The sequence below is a fragment of the Zonotrichia leucophrys genome, chromosome 1A, assembly GCF_028769735.1.
Source record: "Zonotrichia leucophrys gambelii isolate GWCS_2022_RI chromosome 1A, RI_Zleu_2.0, whole genome shotgun sequence".
Taxonomy (NCBI): domain Eukaryota; kingdom Metazoa; phylum Chordata; class Aves; order Passeriformes; family Passerellidae; genus Zonotrichia; species Zonotrichia leucophrys.
The window spans coordinates 16,601,937-16,619,087 of record NC_088170.1 but is presented as its reverse complement, the minus strand read 5'-3'; the positions used below and the strand labels follow the sequence as shown (position 1 = coordinate 16,619,087).

The following is a 17,151-nucleotide window of genomic DNA, read 5'->3' as shown; positions in this document are numbered from 1 at the left end:
CTTTGCACAGAGGAATGAAAAGGTCACCACCACCACCACAAGTAATCTACTACGCAAATATGAGAACATTTTATGCTGTTTGTTCTTCTGGACATGCCAAGAGAAGTACAGAGGAACAGACTCACTTCTAAAGGCACTGATGGCAGGATGATGAGCAGCAGCAAGGCTCCGTCTTCCACAGCTGACAGGACACAGCTCAACAGCCAAACTCCAGGGGAATGGAAAGGAGGCTGCAGATATGACTTGCACTTCAAAAAAAGCAACTATTTTGCTAGTGGAACATGATTCTACAGGAAGAACAAGCCAAGATAAATGGTTCTGCAGACCACAAAAAGCGCACATGCCTCAGTGCTGCAGTTGCCCAAATGTCACCCAGAAAGACAAGGAAAACCCTGAAAAACACTTCCATGCAGCAACTCTACTTGCAACACACACATTGAGAGTTTGCTAGCAAATACCAGAGGACCAGTGGAGGGACAGACCATACTCCAAACTAGAAGCTTTACACTAAACACTCAACAGAGTTTTCAGTGTACCATATCCCGAGGTTGCTCATGTCCAGCTCTACCTTTCCTGTGTCCTCCCTGCACTCAGGGCAGTAAAGCAGTGTATTAGAACTGAGATGAAAGACCTGTGTAAGTAAAAGCTACAAAATATAAGGGAGTTTTCTCACTGTTTTCCAGATATGTCATATGAGGAAAATTATTTTACTTCTTGCTTTGAGCAGCAAGGGAGCCTGTCAAGACAAGCACTTCAGTGAAAAGCACTTCAGATTTCACAGTAAAAGCCTGGAACTCAGAGCCCACAACCAGATAAAAGCCAGCCTATGAAGGAAAGGTACAGTGGAGATGGTGGCTGCCATAAAAGCATTTAGATGTTTTACTCAGCTAGGTTTAAGTCAGAAATAGCCCCAGAATTTCCTAATGGAGCTGCTGAAGACTACATAGAAAGAGTGGAGCCCTTCAACTGACTCTGCAGTCCAGCCTCCCAAGCACAGCCCTCAAGGGATATCAAAATGCAATCATGAAACAAGAGCCAGCCAAAGAATCAAATCAAAACAAGTCCAAAGCACAAGAAAACATCACATTTCACAAAGTATCAAAAAGACCTGCTGCTATTTTTGTTCATTGATTTAGCACACCAAAGTGTCATGGGATTTGCAGTTAGAGCTTTCTGTGGTCCCTTTCAAAGCCTTTGCACTGGTAACACCAGGCCCTGTGGGCTTGAGAGAAAGGTGGTGCTTCAGTGGTGCTGGACATCTTAAAGACTTTGAAGCTTAGTTACATGTCAGTCCCAAACCAGGGAACAGGACACATTCCAAAACATGAGACAAAGAACTCACACAACACAGGTGTAGCCCAGGGGATCTCCTCCCTCGTCTTCTGCATCTCTTCTTTCTCTGTCCATGCCTGCAATGGATATGGAATCTTACACATTCCCCACAGAGAATCACCTGGCCAGCTATGCTGCAGCATGCTAAACCACCCAACTCCCTGAAACAACAGTGCCCATCTCCTGGGCATTCAGCACAAGAGGGAAATTCCCCAGCTCAGACAGTTTGAAATTGTGTCTGCAGTCTTAGAGAGACTTCTTACCAACCACTGGATCAACAGCAAACTAAGCACTCCACTGAGAATGCCTTCCATCAAGTTTCTGGGTAGCATGGCACCTATACCTAATGCCATTCACAGCAAGAAAAGTCCCTCACTAAAATTTCTTTAATCAGATGGAAACATATATTTAACTTTTTCCCTCAACCATACAGCAGAGAGTGGAGGCCAGTCCCTCTCATCTTCCATTACCATCTGTCTCTTTCCTAAAATGGGACCCTCAAAAAACTCAGAAAAAGAAAGAAACTCAGAAAATAGGAGAACATAATCAGAGAAACTTTCCTTGGAAGGACCTAAAAGTTCAGGTTGAAGTTGGACTGTTGCTGCATTAGGTTAGGTCAGGCACAACAGCTTCTTCCCTGCCACATGCAAAAATAAAACCCAGCCACAGTCTGTGTGGTAGACAGCATCAGATCTGCTTCACAGACAGCACATCTGGTTTGCTCCTGGCACGGCAGGGCCATTTTGCAGCATGGCGTCCTGGATGCAATTAAAATCCAGTTTCCCAATGATATGGCTTCATTACACAAGCATATTTAATTACCTAATTTCATTACCTATGCTTCCAGTTGCAGAGGACTATGAGAGCCAGCAGATCAATACCTGGCTTCAAGTCTGGTTAGGGTCTTGAATTTTGGATTTTTTTTTATCATGGATCAGTTTGCGTGACACAAAGCCTGGTGGTGACATATCGGATACATCTGTCTCAAAGAGGGATAGACTCTCTTGGGAGGCAGCTCTGAAGGGAAAATGGGTCCAGGAAGGCTGGACATTCTTCCGGAAAATAGTTTATCACCTTGAAAGGAGAGCAGGCAACTCAGGACGACTACAAGGATGGCATGAGGTTATGCAGGGAGAAAATTAAGGGGGTTAAGGTCCAACTAGAACTTAATCTGGTAAAGGACAATAAAAAATGTTTCTACAAATGCATCTGCAGCAAAAGGAGTGCTAAGGAAAATACCACCTTTTACTGCATGCAATGGGGACACATAATGAAAAAGGCTGAGGAAAAGGCAGAGGTACAAATGCCTTCTCTGCCTCACTCTTTAACAATCAGACTGGTTGTTTTCCTTGTACCCAGCCCCTGAGCTGGAAGACAGGGCCAGGGAGCAGATCAAATCCTGGAATCACTTTTGGGCCCCTCATGGCAGAAAAGCCACTGAGCATGTCCAGAGAAGGGAACGGAGCTGGGGAAGGGGCTGGAGCACCAGGAGGGGCTGAGGGAGCTGGGGGGGCTCAGCCTGGAGAAAAGGAGGCTCAGGGGGGCCCTTCTGGCTCTGCACAACTCCCTGACAGGAGGGGACAGCTGGGGGGGATCAGGCTCTGCTCCCAGGGAACAAATGTTGAAGCAAAGAGGAAATGGCCTTAGGTTGTGCCAGAGGAGGTTCAGGTTGGATATGAGGAAAAATGTTTTCACTGAAAGGGCTGTCAAGTACTGGAACAGGCTCCCTAGGAAGTGTTGGGGTCATCATCGCTGGAGGTACCTACAAGATTTGTAGGCACTTGGGGACATGATTTAGGGATGGACTTGGCAGTGCTGTGGGAACAATTGGACTTGATAATCTTATGCAACTCCAGAATTCAAAGTAGAGCATCAGGATTCCTGTCAGACCAAATTCTGCAGAGTTACCATGCCTTCTTTTCCAGTGGAACCAATTCACTGTAACAATACTAGGAGCCACACATGGGGAAGAAGGCAAACAGGAATCCTGAGGTACAATTTCATAACCCTGCTCCTGTGGGAGAATGTTAAGTGGGAAGTGCTAGTGGTTACTTTTTCCAATCATTTTTGAAGAAAATCCTGTCAGTTTTGCAAAGCCTCCAGATCCATCTGCTGGACTAGGCAAGCCAGAGAGTAAACAACACTATTCTATTTTAAAATGACAGAAGTGTCTACATCTGTTTAATGGCACCAATGCATGCATCTGCCAAACAGACCTAGTGGAACAACACTTTCTGAGGATTACACATTCTTCTATTTAAAGACACTCAAAGAGACATGATACCATGCCTCTATACAGACATCTCCTCATCCAGTTCTGTCTCCTTCCTTACTCCAAATAAACTGTGTATGCAACCTTCCCACAGCTAATTAAAAATTAGCAGTAAGGCCATATGGCAGCTATAATGGAAAATACACTATTTTTTTTCAGTGGATTTCATTATTATTCAACCACACAATGAAAGAAGTACTAAAGAAGGAACTGGGATTCCAGGAGCCAGAACAGTTTGCTTGTTTTATAACCAACATGCAGCATACATTGAAAAGAGTTTTCATAAAAGTCTGTATGTGATTGCCAGACAGGGGATTATAAAGAAACCTTTTCTGACCTGGAGAAACAATCATTGAGAGGCAGAACTGAATTCCCAGTTTTCTCACCACCAGAAAAGCCAAAATGAGATTCTCATCCCATGGTCTCCCCTCTCCGCCTAAGGGCTCTGGAGAGGTCTGCAGAGAGTGCAAGGAAACAAATCAGTGTACAGGGTTTATAATTAGGAGCCCCATTGTTCCTCCAGGAGGAAGTGACAGTGATTTAAGGGCCTGGAGCCTACAGACCCGCTGCTCCCAGTACGTGCTGCCAGGTGTGCCTGTTCTCTCCACATCTGGTTTTCAGAGCAAGGCTTCACTGGATTCAAACTACAGAAGGCTGACACCACGTGTTTCCCATCATCCTGTTCCAGCCAAACCAGACATACACAACAGAAGTCACGAATTTCAGGTTGCAACTTTCTACTTGGCCATCAGAAGAGTACAAATTAGGCAATCTGCACCTGAGCACAATATGCTTCACCCTGGAGAGACCAATTGGCCGCTGGCCTATTAGCTGTACAACACAGAGGTTTCTGTTCCCCCTTCCCATCAGCGCTGTGCCCACTCCCAAAGGCAAACACAGCTGCTGGTTTAGACCCCCTGCCCACAGGCACCGAGCAGCCTGTCCTGAGCAGAGCTCCAGCAATCAGGTTCAGGAACCCCTCCTGAAGGCAGCCTGGCAGAAGCCCTGGATAAGCAGTGCTCTCCTACTGGTCACACTCCCCTTTCATTCCCTTCCACTTCCATCCTCCTCACAACAATTCACACCTCCCTCAGCAAGGCACCACTGCTGATGCAGCCTATGACACCAACCAGAGACAGGTATGCTACAGACACCACAGAATCACAGAATCCCCTGAGATGTAAGGGACCCACAAAGCATCGAAGTCTAACTCTGGCCCTGCACAGACCACCCCAGCAATCCCACTCTGTGTTTCAGAGAGTTGTCCAAACACTCCTGGAGCTCTGGCAGCCTTGGGGCCATGCCCATTCCTGGGGAGCCTGTTCAGTGCCCCAGCACTCTCTGGAGGAAGAAAATTTCCCAAACTCCAACGTCATCCCTCCCTGACCCAGCTCCAGCCATTCCCCAGGTCCTGTCCCTGGTCACACAGAGCAGAGATCAGGGCCTGCTCCTCTGCTGCCCCCAAAGAGGAGCTGCAGCCCCTGGTGAGCTCTGCCCTCAGTCTCCTCCATTTGACAAGACCCAGTGCCCTCAGCTGCTCCTCATGTGCTTTCCCCTCAAGGCCCTGCACCATATTAGCCTGCCTTGGATGCTTGTAGCCCTCCTCTGGACTCAAGGCCTCCACCAGGCAAAGCAAGGGCCAGTCCACACCATCCCTTGTGAGCGAGAGTGAACAACTCAGTAGGTTGGGCTGTGCCCTGAGCAGAAAAGCTGTGCTTCATCAGTGACAGTGCACACCCACAGCACATTCCACAGAGCAGGCAGTGGCTCTACGAGGGTGGGGATAAGCAACTACCAAGGTCACCATGAGAAGAGCTCAAGGCTGGGCAGAGTAAGGCATGTGGATATTGTGAGAGCTGAGCAGAACAGAACCCGTGCCATGAGCCTCATCCTGACACTGGCACAGGTCAGATCACTCTCTGGAACCACCTCCATGACCCTCAGGTAGTTGGCTTCTCTAACAAAATACCTGTATCCTGTTAGTTCAAAGAACCTGGAAGTGTGCTGAAGTTACAATTGCTCTAATGCTCAGAGGTCAGCACAAGGAGGAGCCTTTGAGAAACATGGTCAATTTCCTTTCCTTCTTCCTTGCTGACCTCCAGATCTCCTGAAAGGGCTGAGAGAGCTGGAGGGCTGAAAAGAGAACAAGACTCTGGGGCTGAGAAGGCACATACAGTCCCTCCCGCACTGCAGGAGTGATAAGGATCACAAACCAGTGATGGTACAGGTGAGGCAGAAAACTCCTTCTCCTTGAGATACACACCAGTGTCTCTGCATGGTCACATTCCCCTTTGAGACATCATATCCCAGAAACACTGACAGAGACAACTGCAGGAATCTTGCAGGCTGAGATTTCTAGTGATGCCCGAGAGATCTGCACACTTGACTGGCTGCATTTGAAAGCTGAAAGCAATTTGGCATCCAAATCCCACGTGGGCAGCTGTGAAGTAGCAGCTCTGCTGGACTTCCACAGCTACAAACCTGAATCTCCTCAACCGTGACTGTGAAACTTGTGTGCAAAAGGCACACACACCAAAGCTCCTTCCAGCTGAACAGCAGAGCTGTGGCTGCTGAAACACCAATTCCTGCAACCAGCAGACTCTGTCTTGCCCTGGGTTAGCCTCAGACCACATAAGCCTGGATCCCTTAGCAGCAAGTTGTTCTGACATGCTTTTGCAATGAAAAAAGCTTGCCAGCTAATCTCCCAAATCTCCTAACATCAAAGGACAATCCAAAGCTCAGAGCAGTGCACTGGAAGACTCCACCAGCTCCATCTGTTCTCAGATCCACTGGCCTGTAACAGTCCTTGAAGTACATAAAAAGGCATTCAGCACTGTCATGCATGACTATACTCTCTCTTCTGCACTGCCCTGTTGCCAATGTGCACATCAGTAGGATGTATGTATATTAATGAAGTGATCTAAGTGTCCCAACTCTTACCAACATGAACACACAATCAGTAGATTCATGTATTGATGATAATGCACTGCAGAAGACAGCCTGATGTCCCTGCACAGATTCACCAGTGAGATCAGGAGTCCCCCCTTCACACAGACTTTGTGTGAGTTGTGACTTTGCAGCTCCCCCCATTCCCATCAAGTCCATGTGCAGCTCTGCAGTACATCAGTCTCACCCATAAACTCCTTGGACACAGCCAGATGCCTCCTTCTAAAAGTCTCTCTCTCCAGTGTCATAATTAATAAATCCTTTAGAAGACATTAAAACAGGTGTCATTGAACAAATGCTCTGAAATAAAGGTAGACTTTAGGGAGAAATGGATTGGAATTCTGGTTTTGCAAACCTGGAAGTGTTGATAACCATCCTGCTAAGGTTTTGCAATGAAGTTTAACAGTATTCTTACAATGAATCTTATTTTAAAGATTGCAACTCTGGAAATAAAATTATTTTTGAATGTGTGTTTTCCTCAAAGGAAGGCAAAGCATTCCTTTAACACTACTGAAGAGCTACAGAGCTATTTTGTGTGTCTTGCTGCATCCCGTCTGGAAGAAAACTTGGAGCTGTAATTCCTAACTCACTTGTCTCACCAGGAGACTCTGCCTGAGGGTGAACTGGGTGAACCATCCTAGCCTAAGTGCAGCTACAGGAGGAAAATGTGGGGGTTATGATACTGTTAAAAGCACAATTCTTGTGCATGTAAAGTTCATTTCAGTTGAGATATTAACACAAAATATATTCCCAGTACAGCTTTTGCCAGAATAGAACAGAGAACCAAACCAGCACCACTCTACCAAGACTACAACCAGACCTGGTCAGGCCTGAGCTCTACAGGAGAAGCAGCAATTAGGCTACACAGGCTCCAACTGGAAATTTAGATCTTTCTAAATCAGTGGTAGAAAGGATAATAAATCGAGGTTGAAATATGAATCTATCTACGTGTGTTTGCACAGACTTTCTATATATACACACATATCTGGAACAGTGTGTAGCTTCAACATAACTACTATTACTGCAGAAAGGAACTGCAAATTCCTTTCTTAAAGAGCAAGTCCCTCTACTTAACCAGCACTCATCTCATCTTCTGTGGGGGTATTTCAGCAGCAGTAGCACATCACAATGCACAGACACACTTCTCCAGCCAAGCATTCTCTCAGTCTGCAGCTAATGTACTCGTGTGAAGCAAGACAACAGAATTAGACCCCACTCCTTTTGTATTTGTCTCTCCATCTGCCAAATCTAAAAATTCACTGCCACATCCTGTGAGTGCAGAAAGTAAATTAAGAAGGGGGTGAGACACCATCAGGACATCTCACCGTAGCACCAAGACAGGGATCCCAAGAACAGCACTTCAGCCCCCCTTGAAATGCACAAAACTTTCCCCAGACTCAGCTCCTGTTGCAATAATCCTGCCCTCTGCAGCGCTATCCTCTCTTTCACTCCCCTCTCCACCTGATTTCATCAGGCACAAATGAATGCACTTTTCCAGAACAGATTTCTCAACCCTGTGCCCACCCTCCATCATGTCACTGAGACACAGCACTAAGCAATTGATTCTATTTTATTTCTCTCACCGAGTCCCCTATATTGGCTATGCACACACACAGATACAATAACAGAAAGCTTATTTAGCCAAACACCTGCTGCCCAGATCTTCCATACAGCGTGTCATGAGGAAAAGAAAATCAAGCTTTGCAACAACAAGGCTGGGAGTGAAGCTTGCAGTAAAACCCCCTCCTTTATTTCAGTACAGCAGCATCACTCTGACAAACACAGAAGGGCAGATTTTTCAATTTCCTTTTGCAGATGAAGTTGAAATGTACTACTACCTGTAACCTACAAAATCTGAAAAGAAGCTAAGGAATCATCTGGCATAAAAACCATATTCTCTATGGGCCCTGCCAGCACCCCAACATTTTTCTAATGTGTTTAAAGCAGATTTTGGAGCTCTTGAATAGGTGGCACATTTTGAAAGACCAAAATCACAGAATCATAGAATGGTCTGGGTTGCAAGGGATCTTAAAGCCCATCTCATTCCTGCCATGGGCAGGGACACCTTCCACTATCCCAGGCTGCTCAGAGCCCCATCCAGGCTGGTCTTGGACACTGCCAGGGATGGGGCAGCCACAGCTGCTCTGGGCACCCTGTGCCAGGGCCTCACCACCCTCAAGGTGAAAAATTTCTTCCTAGTGCCTAATGTAAATCTTAGATACACCAAGACAGAGACACGGAACAGCAAACATCAGGCAAACATAGATATTTGCACATTTCCACGTGGCCCAAATAGAGAACAGGGAGAAAAGTAAAAACCAAAGAGGTCGCAGAGCACTGGAACTGACACATCCCACTTTTCTAAGGATGTGCATCATGACTGATTGTAAGATTAGGAACACACATCTCCCTCCATGCTATCCCATGGCCTTTCCTGTCCTTTCTCTGGCCAAGTCCCTCCCCAGTGGGCTCTCCAGTACTGTCATGGTAAGATTGAGTTCATCTGCTGGTTTTCCTACTGCAGAGCTCCTCCGACGTGTTCCTATACTCACTGGTGACCCATTTTGACATAGCCTGCAGGCATTAATAATCAGCAGGACTTTTCTCCCTGGGACATTTTTACCCAAACTAGGGGTTAAAAATATTCCTGGGAAGGAAGAGGAAGGGAGGAGCCAAACAGACACTGAGATCACTCACCGGCCTTCCATAGGAAACCAGGGTAAAAACGGCTTCCCCATGAGCTGCTCTTTCTCTCAAGTCAAGGCTGCCTAAAAACTCTCCCCAAAAATGCATTGCAATAAGTTATGAAGTAATTAGCCAAAAAAAAAAAAAAAAATTAAATTTAGATGCTCATTGTTAGCAGCCACACATCACGGTTATTTACGACCTGAGATTAACGAAAGGAAAACCACAAATGAGAACTTTTTCAGTATCATTACAAGGAGCTTTGAGCTGATGGCTCAGAAGTTGTGCACAAAAATGAAAAGGATTGATATAAGTGGATTTTAGCTCTCACAAAGACCCCATCAGAGGTCACTGAATGAGCACAGCTGGGACAGTAACAGCTGCAATACACAGACAGGCAGTGAAAGCAAGCAGAAGGTATACAGAGCCCTCGGGCTGGAGCTTTTGGAGCTGATGGAGGCAGAGGAGGAAAGGATCATTTCAGGCTGTAGCAGCCTCAGCATTCTCATTTGCCGTGGACAGGATTTACTCTGGGAAGACCGTTCTGACCTCTGCTGGTCCCCTCAGGCAAACCCAGCAGGAACCTGGAGGCAGGCCAGGAATTCCCAAGGGCTGAGCACATGGGGAAATGCTGAACACATCTGCTTCTACCAACTCTTTCAAGGAACACCACTCAGATGATCTTCCAGTTTACTTCTGCTCCACACTCACATAAAAACAAAAAAAAAAAATTTAGTTTCTAGCCCTGAAATTTGCTCTTGAGGCTGCCCAGGTCCTTCCACAAGGCATGTTCCAGCCTCTCTCTCTCCCTGGTGCAGACCCCCCAGACCATCACTCTCACCCCTTGGCCCACTCCCATTGCACAGGCATGGCTGGCACAGCCTCCACTGGAGAGCTGCTCCACAAAGGAAAAAAGGCCATTTCCCTTCACAACAAAGGGCTGGGCCCCTGCAGCACCAGGGAATGTCACACCAGTGGCTCCTCAGGCTTGCAGACAGTGGCATTTCAGACTGGAAGGAATGCTCTCATGAAAAGCTGCCCCTTGTGTTGCAGATTCCTCCCCATCACACCAACAGAAGCAGGGCTGGGAGGCTTTGGTGTGGTTCCCCACCAAGTACCAGGCACAATGACCAAAAGAGGCCCTTCCATTGCCACAAGGAGCTGTGGCCACACAAGTAGGTAAAACCACAAGCAAACTCAGCAAAACCAGCGGGTGGCCCCTGCTGTAAGTGGCCACCTCAAGAACATGGCCTACTGAGGCTGAAATGCCTAAGAAGGGAAGCTGCCAACCTGTTTCAGCTTTGAAGCCACCTTTGACATGCACTTTTTTGGAGCACGTGCTTGGCCTCCTTGCCAGAGATGAGTTTTTTACACCATCTTCCTGAAAAGCAAATGAGATCATCTCAGGAAGACACAACTGCTTGTGCTGCTCCTCAGTAGAACCACGTCAGGGAAACTTGATTAAAAATAGATAACAAAGGAAACACCAGTAAGCCACACCAAAACAGGCAGCAGAAGGAAAGGGAAGCAATTTCCTTGAACCAAGTTTCAAGGCCGAATATTGTGTTTTTTAAGATTAAAAAGCTGTCTTCTGAATGCTGCTGGCAATTCATAAACTCAATATAGGCAAAACATGCTCAACAGTCAGATGAAAGGAAGCTGAAACTTGAATTACATCCTGACCCTACGCACAGCAGACACTAGGACAAACCAAGGCCAGTTTTAAAGGCCAGTTTTAACCAGCCATCAAGTCACAGTTGTGTTAAGCCATAGGGCAAGGACACATGTATTTCCTTGGCAGATGCCGGGAGCCTGGGGATAACACAGACACAGCTTCTCCACAGAAACCAGCACTGGTGAGTCGGGGCAGCTGGGGAGAACAGCAGACACCATCCCCAGAGGTCAGGCACACTTTGAGCATTCAGGACTGGGCCAGCTTTATCAACTCCAGCAAGAAGACACCTCCCTTTTTCAACAGCAACAACGCTGCTATCTGCACAGCCCTGGCGAGGGCCTCACTGATGTGCCCACGTCTCCCGTCAGGGTGTGCAACAGGCTGAGCCCCCAGTGTAGGTGCTGGTCCATTGGGCTCGGGCAGGGAGCTTCTCCGGGCTCTCTGCAGTGAAGGGAAGGCTCCTGCCCCCCTGCCTAGGTAGCAGGAGCAGTGACATCCCACACGGACACAGTGGTACAGCCTGGGCGATGTGTGCCCACGCGGAACCCTTCACAGTGAGGTGGGGAGGATGGGTGTGTCTCTGGGCACAGTGCCCACACCGACATAAAGCCTATGGATGAAGCGGACCTGGAATGAAGCACGGGTGGACTTAACCATTCCCTCAGGGGTCCTCAGCTCTCAGACCACAAGAAAACGACAGCCACAGTCTCGTTGGTCACCAGGACTTTATTTTATAGCACAAAAAGGGTTCTAGGCTTACCTTCCCGGACACGCGACATGAGCTGATGTCCCGCCCTCCATCACTTCAGTCTCCCCCCATCGCTGCCAGCCTCCCCCACTACTATCAGCCTCTCCCCATCGCTGCCATCCATCTCCCATGATTCCAGTCTCCCCCATCGCTCCAGCCGCCCCCTACGCCCGTGCCCAGCCGCGTTGTGGCTCTCGAGGGCGGGCACGGCCCCTCCGGGGACCGCCGAACAAAGCGCGGCTCGGGGGCTCCGCCGCTGCTCCCGCGGAGGAACGGGACGGGCCGGGACGGGCCGGGCCGGCGGAGCGGCCGCGAGTCACGCCGGCCCCGAGCACGTTCCTTCCTTCCCCCGCACCGGCGAACTCACCCTCCTTGGCTTTCTTCTTCCTGGCCAGGGTCCCGCCGAGCTTGCCCAGGAACGACTCCTCTTTCTTCATCCTGTGCGGCCGCAGCGTCGGGGAGCGGACGGGCGCGGCGGACATCGGCTCTGCCGGGGCTCGCCGGGGGAGCCCGCCCGGCTCGGCCCGGCCCTATCCCGCCCGGCGGCTGCGGGGCCCGCGGAGCCGAACCGAGTCCGGCAGCAGCGGGGAATCAGTGGCCCGAGCGAGCGGGGCGAGCCCGCGGTGTGCGCTCGCAGCACGGGGGGCGGGCTGGGAGCGCCGCGGCCACAGCGCCCTGCCACGGCCGGGAAGTCCGAGGGAGGCGGGGGCGGGACGAGCCTCGGACACCCCCGGGTGCCGGGGGCGGGCACCGAGCCCACCCGAGCATCACCTGCGGCCAGGCGGGGGGGCCGCTTCCCCGCAGCGCCTGGTGCTCCGGACCCACGCGGGTGCGAGGAAAAATGGATAAAAAGCATTGCGGCAAAACAACAGTCCCGGTCCCACCACAGCCGGACCAGAGTGGTGTTAGGTTTAAAAGTACACAAAGATCAAACTTGAAATGACATCCTGTCTTAGGAACAGTTTTATACAGTCCACATTCTACAACAATTGGACACAACTGGAGGCAAACGCTCAGCGTGTGCCATTTGTCAGGGCACCGCAATTCCTTGCTGGCTCTATTCAGGTGTGCCGCCTAATTTAGCAGCCATGCGCCCCTTCTGACAGACAAGCCTGCTTTCTCCTCCTGGCATGTGGCCGGTCAGGTCTGACATCTCCTTTGTGGGAGGATGGAGGAGAAGGGGCCGTGGGCTCTGTGTTTGCCAAGCCACCACCTCCCAGGTGTCCCCGCACTGCTGCTGCCATCGGCACGGTGCGCGCACAGAAACGCCCCAAACCAGACACTCGGTTGGGACCCCACAGAGAGAGTTTGTTATTCCTTATCATTTCACAGCAGCGTGATAAGGGGGTTGTGGAATACACATTAAAAACAGGTCCTGAGGAGTTTCTAGTGTTAGGGTTTGGTCCTGTTTAAGCCCCTGAAGTGATCCCACTGATTTTAACGGGACTGCTGGGTCCCCAAAGTCACACACAACCTTTGTCTGTGCTCCTGCCAGCAGTGTCCCTGTTGGCAGCCCTTGCCCCAACAAAGGAGTGCATTCAAACCAACACAGCTTGGCTCAGGAGCTGCACACCCAGCTTATATGGGACAGATTTGCAGGCTTGACCTGACAGAGAGGCAGGACACATCCAGAGCAGAATGTAGCAGAGACAATTTTCTGAGTTTCATTCGAGAGTTAACCCCAGCTAATCCCCTCTGTCACCCAGACCCACTCTTGTCCCTCACCTCCAGCTGCTTTTCCACAGTCACTTTGGCAACTAAAAGAAAAGCCCAACAAACAAAAACCAAAATCACCCAGGCCAAGCTTTCCAGTGTGACTGAGCATGAAGTCACCCAAGGGCAAGCGCCAGCAGAAGGGAAGTGGAGGGCACACATGACCAGGCTGGAAAGGCAGTGCATACTTCTGTGAACTTTATTGAAACTCTCCTTTGGAACAATAAATAAATTTCATTTCCTGCGACAACAGTGCATTGCCTGTAGCAGAGGCTTTTAGACTGCAAATGAGAATTTACCAGGGATGGCATCAATACCAGTCACAAAACCACTTTGCAAAACTAAGTAATTAGCAAGGATGTCAACTGCATTCTCCAGCATAAGCCACATGAGACCTTTTACAAGTTCAAGCTCAATTTTCAGTTCATCAATAACCTGAATTCATACAAAACCCACACATTAATGTTAATCTCTAACAGGACTAGTAGAGTGGATATTTTCATTTCATAAAATGCCTACTGAAATCTTAGATTACACTTAGCATTAAGGCAGTGTGGAAAAAGCATTTTATCCAATCTCTGGGGGAAAAGAGCCCAATCAGTTCTCATACCAGATTTTTTAAAATGAAATTACAATCAGAAAATGTACTAGTACAAACTTTGAGCAAGAAAGCAAGCTGGTTAATTTACACACATGGAACAAATGGTAAATAAAACTTCACCGACTCCAGTGCAGCACTCAAGATGTAACCACTTAAAAGAAAGCGTCTTTTAATAATTGAAATAAAGCCACACAGATAGACCCATTCACCTCTGACTTTGATGTCCTATCTATTTATAAAATGCTTCAATCTATAGCTAAGTAGAAAAAGCATTCAGCCTATTGCAAAGAAAAAAGGAGGTGGAGTTTTTGAGACAGGAGAGCCCATGGCAACAAAAAGTCAAATCACACTTCAGAGACACTAAAACAAGACCTGGAGCCTTTTAAAGACTCATCAAACAAATAGGGCTCTTCCAAGCAGGAAATGGAGAGCTTCCACGACTGCTTTGATCAGTGTTAGTGTGCAGTGATTTAACTGGCTAATGGCCACTAACAGGGACACAGCTGCTGCTGCGCCAGGTCAGTGGCCTGCAGCTCAGAGCAAGCCCAGCTACGTGGTTTAAACTCGCCATAATGAATGAAATATCAGCCCTCTGCAGCCAGAAAATTCTCTCTGGTACCTTCCTCTTATTAGGGATGAGATTCCTATGTATTTCTATAAGAATATATTCAATATTCCAATAATGAGTGTATTCTCATTTTAAAAATTGGCAGATCATAAACATGTAATTTGAGAGAATTACATTAAAAAACTAAGCCGTGTTTAAAATCTGTTTTTATTTTCATCACTCAACTGCTACTTTAATATTTAGCTGAACATTTAAAAGTCTGGATCCACATCTGCTCATTTTAACATTGCTCACCTTTTTGATACAGGTGTTGCTTCCTTTATTTTAACCTCGTAGCACTTCATACTGCTTTCAAAATTTTAGACCACCTGAGGTTACTGTTATTAGATATATCACAAAATAACAGTGACATTGAATATATGGTCTCTCTTCATCAGATATTGAAGCAAGGCAAACCCAGCCACTTCTTAAACCAGCAAATCATTGGTCATGTTCTATTCTAACACCACTTGTATTGACTTTGGATATAAACTTTAAAGACACAAGACACAGTTAATTTTTCCTCCTGGTCTGCCAGATAAATGAATTGTGTTGGGGGTGTGACTGCTGGTGTTTGGGTTTGGTTTGTTGTTTGGGGTTTTTCTGGGCTGGGGGAGTGGGGGGCAGGGTTTATAATGTTATTTATTAAATACTGAGGCAGGAATGTACCACCTAACTGATGACACTGATTTGTTTCAGAGTGCCTTCTATTATGAATTCTATTTCACTGAAAAGCTTGTACAAAGGCCATTTATCCCATGCAGATGTTGGCTCTGGGTTGCGTTCTTTGCTTAGCAAGAGAAGAAAGCACAGGATACGCTCAGCACAGCGTTGCATCCCAATTACAGTAACACCATCCAAGAGCATTGCAGCTGCTAACAGCAATTTAGCACTGCTCTCACAAAACACACGTCCACTGTATCGCAACAAGTTTGCTACAGTTGAGAAGCTGTGCAAAAATTCTCCTGGAAAAGACTCCTACTGAAGCTGTGGCTGCAAGTTCCAGCCCTCTTGAAAACAAGACAAGAATAGCAGAACAAACGGTAGTGTATGCTCAAATTCCATAATTTTGGGATTCTTATGCTCTCCCATACAAAGTTTTGGATAATCTTCAAGATATTTGACCAACTCCTTAATAGTCCCACAAAGCACTCATGGGGTTTTCTTTCCCTGTAACACCACAGTAAAAATTCACACCTTTTCATGTGAGTGCTCACCCAGCCCAGAGAAGGGAGAGCCAACGTGACCTCCCCTCACTTTTCCATGTTTGATCACACATGGGAAAGTCTTGGGACTTCCCTCAAAGGGCACAACAGGAACAGTTGTTTCTACACAAATACCTGACAAAACCAGCAGGTATTTTGCAAAGGTAGAAGTCCTAAACCTTAGTTGCTACCCCTCTGCAAAGACTGGAAGCCAGATCTGTGTGTAAAAAGGCACAGAGTGACAGCAAAGGCACTTATGTTGAAGCACACTTCTGCATTACTGAGGTCAGCATTGGAATTTATTTTTAAAGCTTATATCTTCAAATCAAATACATTTATGGCCTTAATATGGCAGCAAACCTGCCCCTTACCTTCTCACAACCTCCCAGTTTCCTCTTCAACCCTCACCTAAGCCCTCTAGAAACTTACTCATTAACAGCACGCGAGAACACCAGATCTTCCAAATATAAAGAGCAATTTCAGCTTTTTTATATAAGCTAGAAACCACCCATAGTCCTAGAAGTGGTGATGAAAATATTTGCCATACTTCTGACATGCTACAGCCATCTTCTCCCAGGCTCGTGGGTGCCCTGACACATCACTGAGACCCTCGAAACCTTGTCCCAAAACAATCTTCTCCTCCCCATGCCTCCCTCAGCCCCCAGAAAGGGCTGCAAGCCGTGAAGTAAAACCACAGCTGAAGGGACTCTGCCAGCCTGGTGGGACCTACAGCCTCAGCACTGCTCACATGAAATCAGGAGACCACAAGCACATTCCAGGTGTGCTGTCTTGGGACACTCCTTATCACCTTGGTGTCCCTAACAGGGGCATGCCTGAAAAGCAAGAGCATCTTCAATACTCCACAGGTAAACTGATATCCAAAAATGATTCAGAAGCTTGGTGCTTGTTTAAATGGACACAGTTCTGACTGCAGGCCTTACTCCATTTATCCTTTCAACTCTGGCCAGAAACACAACCACGAAGAACAAGGATTCAGATCTGCCCAAAGCTCTCCCAATGAATACTATGGCAGCTTTTACTGGAATTCTGATATCTACCTTATCCACTTAAAGTATCTGGGCCTCTGCAGCAAAATTTAAATGGAAATATATTAATCATACAGTATTCCATAGAAGCAACCACATACAGACACTTCTTTCAGAGAAATTCAGACATACTTTCTGTACTGGATAGCTTTTGTGCACTTGTGCTATGCCATAAGAAAATGTTACTTTTCAACCTAGTGCAATGCCAGTAGGAAAACAGTGATGCAGGCGGAGCCTTATGGAACATGATTTTGCCCTTGCTATCCTACTGGACAATTCTCTGCCAAGTGGCACAGCGAGAAGATGTGCCCAAAAGTTCTC

General features: G+C 47.5%; 1 protein-coding gene across 1 annotated transcript in view; it reads right to left on the bottom strand.

The window, feature by feature from the left end:
* Nucleotides 1–12,339, bottom strand: part of PARVB (parvin beta) — a 51,867-nt gene extending 39,528 nt beyond the window's left edge. Inside the window, exon 1 of the mRNA XM_064701753.1 lies at nucleotides 12,026–12,339. Coding sequence (XP_064557823.1) covers nucleotides 12,026–12,140 — 115 coding nt within the window. The 5' untranslated portion in view covers nucleotides 12,141–12,339. The remainder of the gene's footprint in view (nucleotides 1–12,025) is intronic.
* Nucleotides 12,340–17,151: the final 4,812 nt, after the last annotated feature.